The 18,030-nt window shown below is 48.9% G+C and overlaps 1 protein-coding gene across 50 annotated transcripts in view; it reads left to right on the plus strand.

The window, feature by feature from the left end:
• ASCC2 (activating signal cointegrator 1 complex subunit 2) overlaps nucleotides 1–18,030 on the plus strand; it is a 51,572-nt gene that overhangs the window by 22,262 nt on the left and 11,280 nt on the right. For 38 of the 50 annotated variants that reach the window (XM_077950196.1, XM_077950165.1, XM_077950168.1 and 35 more), the window contains 10 exons: nucleotides 379–446; nucleotides 1,671–1,781; nucleotides 2,921–3,033; nucleotides 8,354–8,428; nucleotides 9,648–9,755; nucleotides 9,998–10,066; nucleotides 10,262–10,336; nucleotides 12,373–12,553; nucleotides 15,278–15,492; nucleotides 16,395–16,514. In XM_077950196.1, the coding sequence (XP_077806322.1) occupies nucleotides 379–446; nucleotides 1,671–1,781; nucleotides 2,921–3,033; nucleotides 8,354–8,428; nucleotides 9,648–9,755; nucleotides 9,998–10,066; nucleotides 10,262–10,336; nucleotides 12,373–12,553; nucleotides 15,278–15,492; nucleotides 16,395–16,514 (1,135 nt within the window). Of the gene's footprint in view, nucleotides 1–378; nucleotides 447–1,141; nucleotides 1,264–1,670; nucleotides 1,782–2,920; nucleotides 3,034–8,353; nucleotides 8,429–9,647; nucleotides 9,756–9,997; nucleotides 10,067–10,261; nucleotides 10,389–12,372; nucleotides 12,554–15,277; nucleotides 15,493–16,394; nucleotides 16,515–18,030 lie in introns of all 50 variants that reach the window. The other 12 variants (XM_077950163.1, XM_077950189.1, XM_077950179.1 and 9 more) reach the window with 3 other exon arrangements.

Below are 18,030 nucleotides of genomic sequence, written 5' to 3' on the forward strand. Positions count from 1 at the left end.
CTGGATGAATAACTCCAACTTCCAGAGCCATAGCTGTCATAGGAGGCAGGGTGCCCAAGTGTGATCACTCCTTGGGGACATCAGGGTGAGCTGGTTTGACCAGGGCAGTCTTTTATGTAATTCACTAGGCAGAGGTACTTAAAAGGTTAAATCGTACTGAGCAAGGTCCCTCCCCAATCCTGGGGAAGCTTCTAGGCTGGGCCAAAGCTCAGCGCCAGCAAGGCCTGGGGCCAGAACTCATCCGAGGTCCTAGCTGCAGATGGGATTAGGAAAAGGGAGAAAGGTCACAGATATGCTGGCAACCATATGTAATGTGTCCTCTTCACTCCACCAAGCCCCCACCTTTTCTCAATTCTGACCTTTCTCTTCTCTTTTTAGGAAACATCTTTACACAGCAGCCAAGTTACTACAATGACCTGGATGAAACCCTGCCTACCATCCTTCAGGTACCGGCTCTTGGCCCTGCCCAAGGGAGGTTAAGCTTGGGGTATAGGCCACCTCCCCAACTCAGTGGTGTTTCCTGACGTCCTGGAAGAGCTGAGGAAAAGTTTATTCCCTGACTCCCCCGTCTCCCCAGACAGTCTCTTTGTCTTACCCCTGACTACACCTCTTTAAATTCGCCCTTTTCCCTTTTGAACAAGACTTAAGCCTAAGGGCTGGCTGTCTGGTGCTCCTACAGACGGAGTTTGGCTTGCATTTTGTGTTGCTTGCCAACAGCCATATGCCTCTAAGGATATCCCTTTAAGAGACCAGTGTTTCTCAAAAAGTAGCTTTAAAGTTTTATAAAATTATTTCATGAAATAATGTTCATTGTAGAAAATTTGGAAAATAAAAAATGAAAGAGGAACATTACCATTCCCTCATAATCCCACCACTAAGAGATATCCACTATTCACAGTAAGTTTTGGAATCCTTACATGCTAGCCTCCTTAAAAATGGCACAGTCAGTTCAGTCCCTACGATGGACTCTGTTTTCCTCTCACTGTTGATTTGTCTTATTTCAATGTAGTTTCCATAAATAGCTATCTACAGGGGCTCTAAAGATTTGTTATACATTGCGAAAGGTATATCTTAAATGTTCATTATCATACTTGCTTGGCCTATACGGTCAGATAATATCTACAGGATTCTGGGAGGGAAGACAGGATCTTGCTCTGTCACTGAGGCTAGAGTGCAGTGGCATAATCATAGCTCACTGCAGCCTTGAACTCTTGACCTCAATTGATCCTCCCACCTCAGCCTCCCAAGTAGCTGGGATTACAAGTACATACCATCTTGCCCAGCTAATTTTAAAAAATTTTTGTAGAGATGAGGGGTCTCACTTATGTTGCCCAGGCTGGTCTTGAACTTCCGGCCTCAAACGATCCTCCATCCTTGGCCTCTCAAAGTTTGGGGATTACAGGAGTGAGCCACCACACCTGGCCCCAGGTTGTCTTTTTAATCCTCTCCGCCCTCCTGTAAGAAGGATGCTCCCATCATTCCCATCTTACATAGTTTTTACTCTGACCTTACTATTGGAGAAGGTAATTGTCTCAGCTTATATCCTGAAAACATGGATAAATATTCTAGAAACTCCAAGGCAGTTTTCAGATCACCTGACCCTGGCTCCGGCCAGGGGTCCTAGCCCTGGTTCAGTATGATGTGAGAGAGCCCGTTCTTGTCTTTCACAGGTCTTCAGCAATATCCTCCAGCACTGTGGTTTGCAAGGGGACGGGGCCAGTACCACACCCCAGAAGCTCGAGGAGAGGGGCCGATTGACCCCCAGCGACATGCCTCTCCTGGTAAGGTTGCCCTTCAGCCCAGTCTCTTTCCTGCTGGGTCCCTCCAACCAGGGCCTGGCTACCCAGAGGCTGGGAAGATTGCCCCAGTAGAGGACCCAGTGGTCTCTTCCCAGACCAGGGCCCCTTCCCCGCCAGGGCCCCTTTCCCCAGTGCAGTGAGCAACTGTTATGTCCTATCACACAGGTTTAGAGCATTTTCAGTTGGTTTGGATTTCTCTCTGGGAGCCTCATTTACAGAGTAGTGGAAAGAACCGGGGAATAAGAATTCAGAGTCCTCATTTGTTTCAGTTTGACATGTTCATTTGTGCATTATTCATTGAGCCATTCATTCAGTGGACTTATATTGAGGAGTCTGCAGCATGTGCCAGACCCTGTGCTATGTCTGGAGGTAAGGCAGCAAACAAAAGCAGACTGGCCCCTGCGCTCATGGAATTTAGAGTTGACAAGGGTGACAGAAGGCAAACAATCAGGAAGCCTCGACGTGTCGGGTGCTGCCCTAAGCCCTGGAGATAGAACAGGAACAAGGCAGCTATGAGCTATCCTCCTGGAGATTGTGATCACATTTCAGAAGGGCACGTGGCAGGTGCTGTGGGAACAAATCATTTTACCCCTCAGAACCTCGGTTTCCTTATCTGTAAAATAGAGATCCTCAACAGCTTCCGAGCCTACTTTTCAGAGTTGTCATAAGAACCAGGAAAGTGTGTAGAAAACTTAGAAGAAAGTGTTTTGTATACCCTCTTCAAGATGTGAAAAACCTATGGACTTGATAGTCTTGTCCTGCCTCGGATGTTCCTTCTTTGCATGATGTCTTCAGATTCAAGAGTTGGTTTTCCTTTAACTTAGAAGAGGGAATCATATTATCTCAGAACTGGAAGTAACCCTAGCGATGATTGTGTGTAAGGCCATTGGAGCTACCATAGAAAGACCTGAGGCTTAGAGAAGTTAGGTGACTCACCCAGATCATGCTCCTGAAGATGGACCAGCCAGCCAGGCTTTGCCCGAAACCTCCAGTGTTCCCTTCCTCCCATGTTAGCATCCTGCCTGTTTGGGACCCTGACCGTGTTAAAGTTGTCTCAGACACTCTGCAGATCTGTATGTGCGGGCAGAGGAGAATAATGCAGTGTATTCTTTTGGCAACAGGAGTTAAAGGACATTGTTCTCTACCTTTGTGATACCTGCACCACACTTTGGGCCTTTCTGGATATCTTCCCTTTGGCTTGCCAGACCTTCCAGAAGCATGACTTTTGTTACAGGTATGGCAGTAGTTCTGGCTGTTGAAATAGAGGTACTGGCTTATGTACTAATTTAACAAATATTTACTTATTTAACAAATATTTACTGGGTGCTTAGAATGTGCCAGTCTTCCAGCCTGGGGATGCAGCAGTGAAAACAACAGATAAGCCTCCTGCTTGTGTGGAGCCTGCGTTTTAGAAGCACTCCCATTTTTTGGCCAAGACCAGGATAGGGTAGGGGAAAAAAAAATACACACACACACACACACACACACACACACACACACAGACACACACACACACACAATGAGCCGGGCACGGTGGCTCATGCGTAATCCCAGTACTTTGGGAGGCCGAGGTGGGTGGATCACCTGAGGTCAGCAGTTCAAGACCAGCCTGACCAATATGGTGAAACCCCGTCTCTACTAAAAATACAAAAATTAGCTGGGCATGGCAGCATGCACCTGTAGTCCCAGCTACTCAGGAGGCCGAGACAGGAGAATCAGTTGAACCCGCGCAGTGGAGGTTGCAGTGAGCTGAGATTGCGTCACTATACTCCACCCTGCACGACAGAGCAAGACTCCATCTAAAAAAAGAAAAAAAAAACACACAACTAAGAATAGTTTCAGTTCAATAGAGTATCCCGAGGGGAACACACACAAGGAAACAACAGAGTGCTCCAACGTGGGGCTAGGAGATCACCCTTGAAGGATGTCTTGAAGGAACAGATATCTTCCAGACAAAGAAAAGATCCCATAGCAGGAAGGGCATCTTAGGCAGGTGAAGTGAAGCATGCAGAGGCCCAGAGAGAGAGCTGGGGAGTGAAGTGTGACATGAGGCAGAGTGGGGAGACACACAGGACAGCAGGAAAACAAGCCAGTAACAAGAGCCCACTTTGGGTAAGTCAGTAGAAGTCAGATTGTGAGGAGCCTGGGATGTGCTGGCAGGGCCTTTATGCTGTAGGCAGTGGGGAGCCCCTGGAGGCTTTTATCCAAAGGAGCCTTTAGAAAGATCCTGGTGGGATGGAGGCAGATGGGAAAGAGAATATGAGCGAGGGAGGCAGACCCACTTTGCCCTCTTAGCGCCAAGAGCATCTGTTGCTAGTGCAGTAAGGGGTGGGCATGGGCATTCCAGGCCAGGGTGAAAGGGCTGGCAACCTGCGTGTTGCCTCGCAGTTGTGGGCACAGTGGTGGCCTCAGACTGCCTCGCAGTTGTGGCCTCAGACTGTCACTCTAGCAAGACGTCTCTCCCCACCGTTTGTAGCAGCCTCTGGGAGCTGCCCAACTCCGTCCATTCAGCTGCCTGTCCATTCTGTCATTTACTCACCCATTTAACAAAACATTTATTTAGTCCTTACATGTGCCAGAGATGGCAGCTGGTGCTGTGACCCCTCCCTGGTCGCCTCAGCTTATAAAAATCAGACATTAGGGTTACTGAGCCTCCCAGAGAATGTTAGGATAACGTGCTGCCCAGCATTTTCCCCAGCAGAGAGGGGTATGTAGCTGTCCACTTTTTAAAAAAGGTATCTTTTCTCATGATAAAAGCAGCATGTGCTTGTAGGACATTTGGCAAATCCAGAAAAGTAGGAAATTAAAAGCACCATAAGAAATCGTATTATTCTTAGAATTTTGTACCTTGCGTATTTTCGCTTATCGTAGGCATTTTCCCATTTTGTTAAAGTGTTTCCCCAAATGTGGCACAGATTGCTTTTGAAAGGCTCTTTGGAGATGGGGAAGGGGTAAGTTTTGGAAGAGCCGACTTTACTGCAAGGGACAGCAGAGGCAGGAGAGAAGCTATGCCCATCTCAGGGTGAGGAGGAAGAAAGGGAAACACTTTTGACTAAAGGCAACACTGCCTTTGACCCACAAACACCCTGGGGCTGACCCAGCCTGTTCCAACCGTGCTGGAGGCCAGGAACGCCCTCCTGAGCAAATGCAGCCACCTCAGTTCTCCAGAACTCTCTGAAAGTGGTTACAGTTGCCCAGTCGGCTTTGTTGATAATCCCTCTCAAAATAACCTTTTTCCTCCTTCCTCTCCCATCTACTCAAGTATAGCTGAGTATGCCTCTTTCTGCCCTTTTAAGAATAAATAATATATTCACATGGTTCAAAACTCAAAAAGTATAAAATACACACTGAGAAGTCTCCCTTTCCACTTTCCCAATTCTATTATTCACATACAGCCATCGCCATTAGGTTTTTTTGGTGAAATTTTCCAGAGATATGCAAGTATATTATGCACATATGAGCAACTATGCACATTATATGTCTCCCTCCTTTTGGAAAATTTAAGGCTTGCATATTATGAGTATTTACTGTTTGCATTTTACTTTTTTACTAAACAGTGGTGCCGTATCCGTGCATTAAGCACTCTTTCTCTGATGTCTTTGGTATGGCTGGGTAGAATTCCACTGTATGGAATACCAGATCCCATTGATGGTCCTTTAGGTTTTCTTCAGTTGCTTGCTATACAAAAAAACACTACAGAAGCCAGGCGCAGTGGCTCATGGCCATAATTCCAGCACTCTGGGAGGCTAAGGCAGGCAGACCACTTGGGGTCAGGAGTTCAAGACCAGCCTGGCCAGCATGGTGAAACCCTACCTCTACTAAAAATACAAAAATTAGCTGGATGTGGTGGCACACGCCTGTAATTCCAGCTATTCGGGAGGCTGAGGTGGGAGAATTGCTTGAACCCAAGAGGCAGAGGTTGCAGTGAGCAGGGATTGCACCACTGCCCTCCAGCCTAGGCGACAGAGCGAGACTCTGTCTCATTAAAAAAAAAAACAAGAATAACTTTGCACACACATCCTTTGGTACCTCTGCAAGTATATCTGAGGAATAATTCCTAGAAGTAGACTAGCAGAGACAGATGGAATGTGCATTTTTAATTTCCATAGATCTTGCCAAATCGCTCTCCATAGGGGTTGTTCCAATTTACTCTCCCACCAGCAACATATCCTGGCAACAGCTAAACCTGTTTAGGCCAAACTGCCCTCTCTGTCATTTTCTGGGCTATGCTGTGGGCCTAGTGGGACCCACCTCTTTTGGCCTAGTTACCCTTTGTTGTGTATAGCATTGTAGTAGGATAGACGTTGCCAGAAACCAGCCAATTGACAGGCACATGTTTACAGAGGACTTGCTCCAAATTCAGCACCAACCTAGACACTTAAGCTGCAGTTCCGGCTTTGGGAAGCTTAAGATGTTTGGGGGAAGAATTATACCACAGAAAAGAGGCAGCTGCAGTTTCACTTGCCAGAGCAACAGGGCAATATATTCCACATGCAGTGCATCTAGTTCTGGAAAGGAAGAATTCCCATGAGTGAGCATGATCAGGAAGTGCACAGGGAGGAGGTGAGCCTGGAATGCTGCGTGGAGGAGGAGGAGGAGAATAAGGAGAAAGAAGAGGAGAGCAGTGGCCAGCATTAGCCTGAGAGGAAGCCAGAGGGCTGTGGGAGTGCTGATCTCTGGAAGAATGTTGAGGGGCCGTGCGACTGGGATGGAGAGTTTGAATTTGAGTTGGGAAAGGGTGGTGTGAAATCACCAAGGTGAGAAGCAAGATTGGCTGTACTGTGACAGATATGGATGTACCAGAGAAAATAATTATGGTTTGCTGTCATAAGAGGTAGGGAACTGCTAGCAGGTGTTTTTCTTTTTTTTTTTTTATTAGTATAATTATATTTGTTTGAAAATAATTTCATAGAAATTATTTTTAATTTACATTTTTTTTTATTTTTTGAGACAGAGTCTCATTCTGTCTTCCAGGCTAGGGTGCAGTGTCATGATTTCGGCTCACTGCAACCTCCACCTCCCAGATTCAAGTGATTCTCCCTCCTCAGCCTCCCAAGTAGCTGGAATTACAGGTGCCCGCCCCCATGCCTAGCTATGTTCATATTTTTAGTGGAGACAGGGTTTCCCATGTTGGCCAGGCTGGTCTCAAACTCCTGACCTCAAGTGATATGCCCACCTCAGCCTCCCAAAGTGCTGGGATTACAGGCAGAAGCCACCATGCACAGCCTTAATTTTATAAAAGTTTTAAGCCAGGTACCTGTAATCTCAGCTTCTTGGGAGGCTGAGGCAGGAGGATCGCTTGAACCCAGGAGGTCAAAACCAGCCTGCGCAATATAACTAGACTTCATCTCAAAAAAAAAAAAAAAATTAATTAGTTAATTTAAAAGTTATAGAAACAGTGCTAACTGGCTTAACTCATAAGCCAATGTAGAAAATATGATACATTTACTTTTTTCTTAAATTTTTTAATTATTACTTTTTATTTTAATATATTTTTTCTCATTTCCAGTGGGATTGGAAAAAATCCTGAGAACATTTAGCCTATTTTGACCAAATACAAATACTGTGTTGAGATTTTCATATTAAAACAATTTTTTTTTTTTTGAGATAGAGTCTCACTCTGTTGCCCAGGCTAGAGTTCAGTAGTGCGATCTTGGCTCACTGCAACCTCCACCTCCCGGGTTCAAGCAATTCTCCTGCCTCAGCCTCCTGAGTAGCTGGGATTACAGGCATGTATCACCACTCCCGGCTAATTTTTGTATTTTTAGTAGAGACCAGGTTTCACCATGTTGGCCAGGCTGTTCTCAAACTCCTGTCCTCAAGTTATCCACCCAACTTGGTCTCCCAAAGTGCTAGGATTACAGGCGTGAGCCACCGCACCCAGCCAGAACAATTTTTTTTTTTTTTTTTTTTTTTTTTTTTTTGTGACAGGGTCTCTCTCTGTCACCCAGGCTGGAATGCAGTGGTGTGATCATGGCTCACTGTAGCCGTAACCTACCGGCCTACTGCCTCAGCCTCCCAAGTAGCTGGGGCTACAGGTGTGCACCACCATGCCTGGCTAATTTTTGTATTTTTTATAGAGATGGAGTTTCACCAGCCTGTTTCCCAATCTGATCTTGAGCTCCTGGCTCAAGCAATCCTCCTGCCTCAGCCGCACAAAGTGCTGGGATTACAGGCCTGAGCCACTGTGCCTGGCTAACTGACAGTGTTTGAGCAAGAAAATTACAAGCAAGTAATCTTTGATCTGCTTCTCAAACTTCAGTGGGTCCTGAGTGGTCTTCTGATTCCTCTGTTAGTATGAGCCTATCTGGGCCTTAGTTGCCCATCTGAATGAGGGACATGGCTATAGGTCACTTCTTATGAAGCTATTCCTGGGACCAGCCCCAGGGGGTCAGTCTGGGGTGAGCTCAGGGAAGAACCAAGGGGTCCCTGGAGAAAATTGTGTGGAAAAAGAAGAAATGGACCTTCCCTCTCCCTGGGGTTTGCTTTGATGTTCTTACGAAGTGTGGTATTTATGAACTAATCCAACATTTTCCCTGTGTGTGCCTGCACAGACTAGCTTCCTTCTACGAAGCAGCAATTCCCGAAATGGAGTCTGCAATTAAGAAGAGGAGGCTTGAAGATAGCAAGTGAGGCGGGGACAAAATTAAGAATGTTGTTGTGGGAGAGAAAGCCCCGAGCAGGGCCCTGCCTTCCCTAGGCATTAGCATCCCCATCTCTAAGACAAGTGGGTGGGACCAGGGACTGTGCTGCTTTTGGGCTTCTGCATCCCTGTCTAGCCACTTCCTGACCTCTGCATTGGTTTGTTGTTGTTGTTGTTGTTGTTGTTATTGTTTGAGACAGGGTCTCACTCTGTCACCCAGGCTGGAGTGCAGTGGTACAGTCACAACTCACTGTAGCCTTGACCTCCTGACGTCAATCAGTCCTCCCACCTCAGTCCCCCGAGTAGCTGGGATTATAGGTGTGTGCCACCACACCCGGCTAATTTTTGTATTTTTTGTAGAGATGGGGTTTTGACGTATTGGCCAGGCTAGTCTTGAACTGCTTTTTTTTTTTTTTTAACTCTTAGCATATTAAAATATATATATATGTGTGTGTGTGTTGTCTGTAAAGACTTGTGTGAGGACCTAACTAGAAAGATCGCAACAGCTAGAGTTAAGTGTTACTAAACAGCATGAAGGAGATTTGACCCAAAGTCCTGCTTGTCCCAAGGCAGTTATGTCTGTTAACCCAATCCCCCAAAATACCATGATGGCTGGCCCCTGCATTTAAGCCCTTCCCTCAGCTGTTACTCACATTGTTGATACTCAGCCTGCTGGTTCCTGACCCACCATTTGAACTGAGAAGCAGCCCTGGAAGCAGCTGGCTTCTCTGGGCCTGTGGCTTTTGCCAGCTGCTCTCAGCAGTGAATTGTGAGGCCTTCTGTGCTCCAGGGAGGCACCTGCAACTGCTAGTGGGGAGAAGCTCCCTTCGTGCCTTTTTTTCTTTTTCTTTTCCTTTTTTTTTTTTTTTGAGACAGAGTCTTGCTCTGTCACCCAGGCTGGAAGGCAGTGGCGCCATCATGGCTCACTGCAGCCTTGACCTCCCAGGCAAACGCGATCCCCCTGCCTTAGCCTCCCCAGGAGCTGGAACTACAGGCCTGCATCACCACACTTGACTAATTTTTTGTGTTTTTTGTAGAGACAGGATTTCACTTAGTTACTTAGGCTGATCTCAAACTCCTGGGGCTCAAGTGATCCTCCCACCTTAGCTTCCCAAGGTGCTGGTATTTCAGGTGTAAACCATTGCGCCTGACACCTCAGGCCCTTTTTGTCTCCTAAACCTGTGTCTTTTTTCTCTCTGGCCTAGGCTTCTAGGTGACCTGTGGCAGAGGCTCTCCCATTCCAGGAAGAAGCTGATAGAGATTTTCCACATCATCCTGAATCAGATCTGCCTCCTTCCCATCCTAGAAAGCAGGTAACCCTCAGGAATTGCCTCCTGGTGGAAGAGTCTCCTCCCCAAGCCCTGCAGGAGCATTTCCATTCTTTTGTCTTGGCTTCCTCCCCTGCACTGGGGTTGGCTGAACAGAGATGAGAAACTGAGAAAAATGCCTCATTCGTCCATCGGGCCTCAGCCCTGAAGAGGGGCAGGGGGTGTATAAAGGAGCTGTAGCTCATCTTGCATTGCATGAGCTTATCTTCCCTGGTGTCCTGTTCTAGCTGTGACAACATTCAGGGCTTCATCGAAGAGTTCCTTCAGATCTTCAGCTCCTTGCTGCAGGAGAAGAGGTGAGTGCGGCTGAGCTGGGCCAGGCCTATGACCCTCCCACCAGTCCCCAAGAGGCCTTACATGATAGAGCCCCCGCCATAGGCCCACCACAGCTCTAATAAGGTCGGGCAGTAGACACAGGGAGTGGCCTGCAGCAGCACAGTGTTCCTGTGGCCCCAGCCCTGTCCATCCCATCTGCTCTCCTCTGCCTGCAGGTTCCTCCGGGACTATGATGCACTCTTCCCCGTGGCCGAAGACATCAGCTTGCTGCAGCAGGCCTCGTCAGTCTTGTATCCTTCTACCATAGCCACTGCGACAGGGCCCAGCTTGACTAGGTCAGAGGTGAGACAGGCTGCTGGAACCCAGAGGAGTGGAAAGAGGTTTAGCCCCAGAACCCACGCGTGGGTCAGCCAGCTGTCCGAGGTGGCCTGCCAAGGTCCCAGCCTCGCCTTTTCTGTTTTTTCTTTTTCTTTTTTTTTTTGAGATGGAGTCTCGCTCTGTCGCCCAGGCTGGAGTACAGTAGTGCGATCTTGGCTCACTGAGGGTTCACACCATTCTTCTGCCTCAGCCTCCCGAGTAGCTGGGACTACAGCCACCCGCCACCACGCCTGGCTAATTTTTTGTATTTTTAGTAGAGACCGGGTTTCACCATGTTAGCCAAGACGGTCTCGATCTCCTGACCTCATGATCTGCCCCCCTCGGCCTCCCAAAGTGCTGGAATTGCAGGCATGAGCCAGCGTGCCCAGCCTTTTTTTTTTTTTTTTTTTTTTTTTAATTTTATTTTTTGAGACAGAGTCTCTCTCTGTTGCCCAGGCTGGAGTGCAGTGGCGCAATTTTGGCTCACTGCAAGCTCCGTCTCCCAGGTTCACACCATTCTCCTGCCTTAGCCTCACAAGTAGCTGGGACTACAGGCGCCCGCCTGTATTTTTTTGTATTTTTTTAGTAGAGATGGGGGCTAATTTTTTTGTATTTTTTTAGTAGAGACGGGGTTTCACCATGTTAGCCAGTATGGTCTGTATCTCCTGACCTCGTGATCTGCCCGCCTCAGCCTCCCAAAGTGCTGGGATTACAGGCATGAGCCTCCACGCCCAGCCTCCCAGCCTCGCCTTTTCTAGAGAAGATGGCTGCTCTGATGCTTGGGGCAGGGGGGATGCAGTCCTAATTTCCCTATGTGTTTCCTGAACATCTGGGCCTATATGACCAAGATGTACTCAGCCCCTCCTCACAGCAGGAGGAGAGGTGGACAAGTAAACAGGCAGTTAGAGCGTCACGTGGGAAGATTTCAGAGGGCAGGAAACCAGAGGAGGCGCCTCACCCAGCGGAGCTCCAGGTGGGGGTGTCAGATGGAAGTGATGTCCAAGCAGAAGAACAGCAGAAAGAGTGGGAGAGCACCAAGCTAGGAGCAAGGACAAGGACAAGAATGTTCCCAGTGGACAGAGGACAGAGAAAACAGGCTCCTTGGAGCCACAGACGTCATGTATAGAGTACAGGGGGCAGTCATTAAGGAGGGGTCTCCCAGGAGGAGGAATTGGGGTGTTGCAGGTGAGGTGAAGGCCAGCAATGTGCACAGCCCTGGGGTGACCATCACTAAGAAGTTTGGGCTCTGTCCTGCAAGCGCTGGGGAGCGTGGAAGGTTGTGAAGCAGGAGGTGACATGGGCAGTTCTATACTTTGGAAAAGCTCTGTCTGGCACAGGGAAGAGAATGGACTGGCCCAGAACCACCATGAGGCTCAGGCCAGTGAGGAGGCTGTTGCTGGCATCCAAGCATGGGTGATGAGGGTTTGGACAAGAAGCAGAGTGAGGAAGTCTAAGGGAACTCTCAGATTTCTGGCTTCACAGTGCCCAGGGTGGTTGACAAGGAGGAAGGACAGGGAGGGGCAGCCTATGGGTCATTCTAGTGGTTGCAGTAGATTGCTCAGTCCTGCTTCAGGGAAACCTGATGGCCCACAACCTTTGCAGAATGCCCTCAGCTAGTTGGACAGGAAGTCCAGTGGCAGTGGCCCTACCACGCCCTCCTCCTGGCAGTCAGTACAAAAGAAGAGCTGCTGGCTCGTCCAAACCTGTGCCCCAGGACACTGATGGCAGCCCTGGCCCTGTCTTTACTCAGAGCTGCTTTCTGCTGAGTGGCAGGCCCTAGGTTGTGAAGCCAGCATGGCTGTAGTCTGGCCCATTTTCCCATGCATCCCAGGTGCCCGTGATGCCCGCTTAGGTATAGCCCAGAAAGCCCCTGGCAGGAACCATGTGGTCAGATGCTGGGGAGGGACTGAGAAATTGTGCTGCTTCAGAGCTAGGAACCTAAGACAGACCCTTTAACAAGTCCTCACAGGGATGAGACGCGGACTGCCTACATCCTCCAGGCAGTCGAGAGTGCATGGGAAGGGGTGGACAGACGGAAAGCCACAGATGCTAAAGATCCATCGGTGACTGAGGAGCCTAATGGGGTCACGGTGATGGCAGAGGCAGTCAGTCAAGCGTCATCACACCCGGAGAACTCGGAGGAAGAGGAGGTATGTGTCTGGGTGGCACTTTTCCCTCTGCGCTTGTCCCTCCTTGGCCCCATCTGAGAGGCTGGGGCAGCAGGAAACCTCCCTTCTTTGCTTTTATACTCAGGGAAAAAGGTTTTTTGGGAATAGACAGCCTCAAGCAACTGGTCAGCTCTGTGCTGCCTTTAGAGGGTCCCAAGCCAGGGGCATGCTGGACTGGGTGTGAGGAGAGAGCAAGTTGCTTCAACTATCGAAACCTCAGCTTCCCCTCTATAAAATGAAGGGGCGAAACTTTCTGTGAATGTTTCCACGAGCCCCTCCCGGAGCTCTCCTCTCAACAGATAAAAGTGGAGCTCCTTTGGTTGCAACTGGGAACAGTGCCAAGTCCCATGGTTTGGCCTTCTCGGAAGCCCCTCAGTGGGGCTCCAGGATGCCACTGAACAAATGTAGAAACCTCGGATCTGGTGCCTTCTCTCCAGGCTTTACCAGGACTGGCCAAATCTGTGGCTGTCTTGATTGGCCACCAAGGCCAGGACTCCCCTGCATGTTGGGAGGCAGCATGATAAGAGTGGTGAAGACCACACAGACTCAAACCAGGCAGCTCAGGGGTGTGACCTGGTTCTGCCACGTGGCAGCTGTATGGTCTTAGGCGCGTCACTGACATTGAACCTTGGTTCCTCATCTGTAAGGTAGGGACACATGCAGTGGCCACCTCCACGAGGTGCTGGGATTCCGAGAGCTATCACATGCCCAGGCTCACCCTGAGCCTGGCTGGCCTTCAGTGCTCCATTAACAAATGCCGCTGTCCTTCCTCCCAGACCCCAGGCCCTGTGATTCCTGCAGGGCCTTGGAAAACAATAGCTTCCTTCACCTTTTCCCACCCTCTTCCCCATTTCGCTGCTTAGCAGACTCATGGAGATTTGTATTGTTGTGATCTGTAAATGTCCTTAAATTAAAAGGCTAACACAATTAAGTAATATTGAGCAATATATAAAATGCGTGCCCCTTACTTAAAAAGGAGATTATAGGCCGGGCACGGTGGCTCACACCTGTAATCCCAGCACTTTGGGAGGCCGAGGCGGGCGGATCACGAGGTCAGAAGATCGAGACCACGGTGAAACCCTGTCTCTACTAAAAATACAAAAAATTAGCCAGTTGCGGTAGTGTGTGCCTGTAGTCCCAGCTACTCGGGAGGCTGAGGCAGGAGAATGGCGTGAACCCGGGAGGCAGAGCTTGCAGCGAGCTGAGATCGTGCCACTGCACTCCAGCCTGGGTGACAGAGCGAGACTCCGTCTCAAAAAAAAAAAGGAAATTATAATTTTATAATTAAAGGGGAGCATCTCCACACAGTCCAGCTCTGGTGGTTGCTGTTCGCCTCCAACGTCAGTCAACTTGTTAGAGTTGGAAAAGGACCTTGGATTAGTAGAAAGAATCGGTAGAAACCAGGGCTGTTTATGGAGGGCCTGGTCTGTGCCAGGTACTGTGCTCACTGGGTTTTGTGCCATCTTTGAACTATTTGAAACAACCCCATGAGGTGGGTGGTATAGGCCCATTTTATGAGGAGGAAACTGAGGTTCAGAGAGGGGAAGCACCCTGCCCAAAGTCACACAGCCAGTAGCCCAGCTGGTAAGTCATACAGTCCCTTCAAAATTTTAATTTAATTTAATTTATTTATTTGGTTGGTTTGTTTTTGTTTTGTTTTGTTTTGTTTTGTTTTGAGATTGAGTTTTACTCTTGTTGCCCAGGCTGGAGTGCAATAGTGCGATCTCTGCTCACTGTAACCTCCGCCTCCTGGGATCAAGCAATTCTCCTGCCTCAGCCTCCTGAGTAACTGGGATTATAGACACCCACCACCACACCCAGCTAATTTTTTGTATTTTTTTAGTAGAGATGGGGTTTCACCATGTTGGACAGGCTGGTCTCAAACTCCTGACCTCAGATGATCCGCCTGGCTCAGCTTCCTAAAGTGCTGGGATTATAGACATGAGCACCACGCCCGGCCTAATTTATTTTATTTTTTATTTTTTGAGACAGGTTCTTGCTCTGTCACCCAGGCTGGAGTGCAGTGGCTTGATCAAGCTTACTGCAGCCTTGACCTCCTGGGATCAAGTGATCCTCCCACCTCAGCCTCCTAAGTAGCTGGGACCAAAGGCACATGCCGCCATGCCTGGCTAATTTTTTTAGTAGAGACAGGGTTTCACTGTGTTACCCAGGCTGGTCTTGAACTCCTGAACTCAGGCAATCTACCTGTCTTGGCCTCCCAAAGTGCTAGGATTACAGGCATGAGCCACTACGCCCAGCCACCTGGCTACTTTTTAAAATTTTTTGAACTGATAGGGTCTTGCTCTGTTGCTCAGGCTGATCTAGCTCCTGAGCTCAAATAATTCTCTTGCCTCAGCCTCCCAAAGTGCTGGGATTACAGGTATGAGCGACTGTACCTGGCCTTAAATTTTTTTTATTTTTTGTTTATTTTCCTGGATATGTAGTAGGTGTATATATTTATAGGTTACATGAGCTATTTTGATACAGGCATGCAATAATCATAACAATCACGAGCCCCCTTTTTCACAGAGAAAGAAATGGAGGCTCAGAGAGACTTGAGTCACTTGGCGAAGTTCTCACAGGCAGGAGGGGCAGTTCCAGGACTTGAACCAGATCCCTCATGCCTAGTCCAGTGCTGTTTGGGGCCTGTGGCCCTATCACCGGCCCACTTAGCCTTCCCCTTCTTGGCTCTGGCTCTCACTACAGTGCATGGGAGCAGCCGCGGCTGTGGGCCCTGCTGTGTGTGGGGTGGAGCTGGACTCACTCATCTCCCAAGTGAAGGACCTGCTGCCAGACCTTGGTGAGGGCTTCATCCTGGCCTGCCTGGAGTACTACCACTACGACCCAGAGCAGGTGATCAACAATATCCTGGAGGAGCGGCTGGCCCCCACCCTCAGCCAGCTGGACCGCAACCTAGACAGGTGGGAGAGACAGGTGGGAGGAGGCTCCCGCTGCCCAGGCTGCCTCAGGATGGGGCCCCTTCCTCTCTTCCTTCCCTCATTTGTGGCCCAGGACTCAGCTTGTTCTCTCTTCCCAGCCATTTAAACTAAAGCCCTCTTTGGGGAAACATAAAAACCTTAGGCCCCACAGGAGTTTTTCACTTGCCCCAGGCAGGGCAGAGTATACACATCCCTGCCACACTTTGTGGGAAGGTTGATTAGAGCCATGGATGTGTCTTTAGGGATGTGACACAGAGTTGTTGAGCCCTTCTGATCCCCTACATTCCTGACCTGCCCCTGTCATTACCACGTTCCCACTAGATTTGTGAGAGAGGATGGCCACAGCTTCTCACTTTCATCACATCTACCATTTCTTTGGCCCACTGCTGCCCTGAAGGCCCCATGGGACAGCAGGAACCAGTGCCCGAAAGGGTGTGTCTTCCATAAGCAAGTGATGTTTACCAAATGAATGAGTGAAGTTAGCTTTGTGCCTTTGGACAAGTTCCTCAGCCTCCTTGTGCCACATTTTACAGATGAGGGCACTGAGGCACAATGACGTTGAGTGATCTGTGACTATTGATCTCATGGGACTATTACAAGCATTAAATGAGGGATAGCGCTTTTAAGAAACAGAAGGAAACCCTGTGTGAATGGCATGCAGGGTATGGAGGGGGAGCTTTGTTCGAGGTGTGGCTGCATACCCAGGCAGGGGCCAGGTCAGGCGGAGGCTTATCTCCCTCTTCAAGGTTTGAGATTGTGTCCTAGGAGTGTCTGTTGAAGGGGACTGAAAAATCCGATGGATTTAACACAGCAGGGAGGCGTGGGGTGCACGTTGCTTCAGCTGGCAGGGCCCCCTTAAATTGATCTCTGTGTCCCCCACCCAGAGAAATGAAACCAGACCCTACACCCCTGCTGACGTCTCGCCACAACGTCTTCCAGAATGACGAGTTTGATGTGTTCAGCAGGGACTCAGTAGACCTGAGCCGGGTGCACAAGGGCAAGAGGTGAGTGCAGTGGGCCATGCGGTTCCGATACCCCAACTCTGGAAGTGCAGAGAGGACACAGGGAAACCAAGGGCTCCATCTTCGCAGAACTGGACATGGAGTATCAGCACAGGGATCCCTTCACAACCCTAGACCTGTGCACCCCCAGTGGTTAGAAGCAGGTTCTCTAATGATCGGTCTTCAGGTTCTGACTCTGTGCAGGGAGGCTGTTAGTGAATCCCCCTTGTTGATAGCAAAAGGCCAGAAGGGCCAAAACTATCCCCGCTTCCCTTCTTCTTACATCTTTAATGTGTTAACCATCAAATCACTGGTGGACAGTGCTTCCCAGAAACCACTCTTTGACCTGATTTTCCCCAGGCTGTGACAAAATGAGAAAATTAAGGACTTTGAGTGAGCTTTTCAGAAGGTGAACATATTCCACTTTAAGGCCTTTCTATTTATTTTTAGTTTATGTCCTTCCTACTTTTTTGGCATTGAAAAGTCTGTTCATGATTTATTCATTTATTCAACAAATATTTGTCTAATACTTACAGCATTCTAGGCTCTGGATTAATTAGGTTCTGAGGATATAGTGGGGAGTGAAACAGACACGGCCCCTGCCCACGTGGAGTTTGCATTAATCAACTCATCAAACAAGCAACACCAAATCACAGATATAACAAATACTACAAGCTGGAGGTGCACAGAATTCTAAGCCTTTGGTAGGGCTTCACCCCAGGCAGGAAGGCTCCTCTGAGAACATGACATGGCACCGAGAGCTAAAGGGTGAGGAGGGGTCAGTTCTGCAAAGGAGGGAAGGAGAGGTTCGCAAGCAGAGTGAGCAACAGGGACAGTGGTCCCGAGGCCATAGTGAGTACAGCAAAGGGTCCCATGAACCGACAAGGCCGGCATGTTTTATGTTTTGAAAAGAGCAGGGCCGGGTGCGGCAGCTCATGCCTATAGTCCCAGCACTTTGGGAGGCCAAGGCAGGTGGATCACTTGAGCCCAGGAGTTCGAGAACAGCCTGGGCAACATGGTGAAGCCCCATATCTACAAGAAATACAAAAATTAGCCGTGTGTGCTGGCACACGCCTATAGTTCCAGCTATTCTGGAGGCTGAGGCGGTAAGATCACTTAAGCCCAGGTCAAGGCTGCAGTGAGCTGTTATCATGCCACTGTACTCCAGCCTGGGTGACACAGTAAGAACCTGTCTCAAGAAAAAAAAAAAAAAAAGTTCACTCAGCTTTGGAATGATGACCCATCAGAGGGACAGAGAGTCGGATATATTGGTAAAGAGTACAACATCCAAGTGGAAAACTGCAAAATAAGATGTATTCTAGTCCCCCCGAGTTCTGCATGGAAGCTAGAAATCAGGGGATCTCTGGACAAGTACAGGTTGCTCTTTCACCATCACGTGGATGGGAATTGTGAGGTTCAGAGAGGGAGGAGACCAGTCAGCCTCATTCTTGTGGTAGGAGCCCCAGTGGTGGAAATGTCAGGTGCTTCTTCAGTTAGGGCCCTGTGTTGTTACCCCTCC

This window comes from Macaca mulatta, chromosome 10, assembly GCF_049350105.2.
Source record: "Macaca mulatta isolate MMU2019108-1 chromosome 10, T2T-MMU8v2.0, whole genome shotgun sequence".
Taxonomy (NCBI): Eukaryota; Metazoa; Chordata; class Mammalia; order Primates; family Cercopithecidae; genus Macaca; species Macaca mulatta.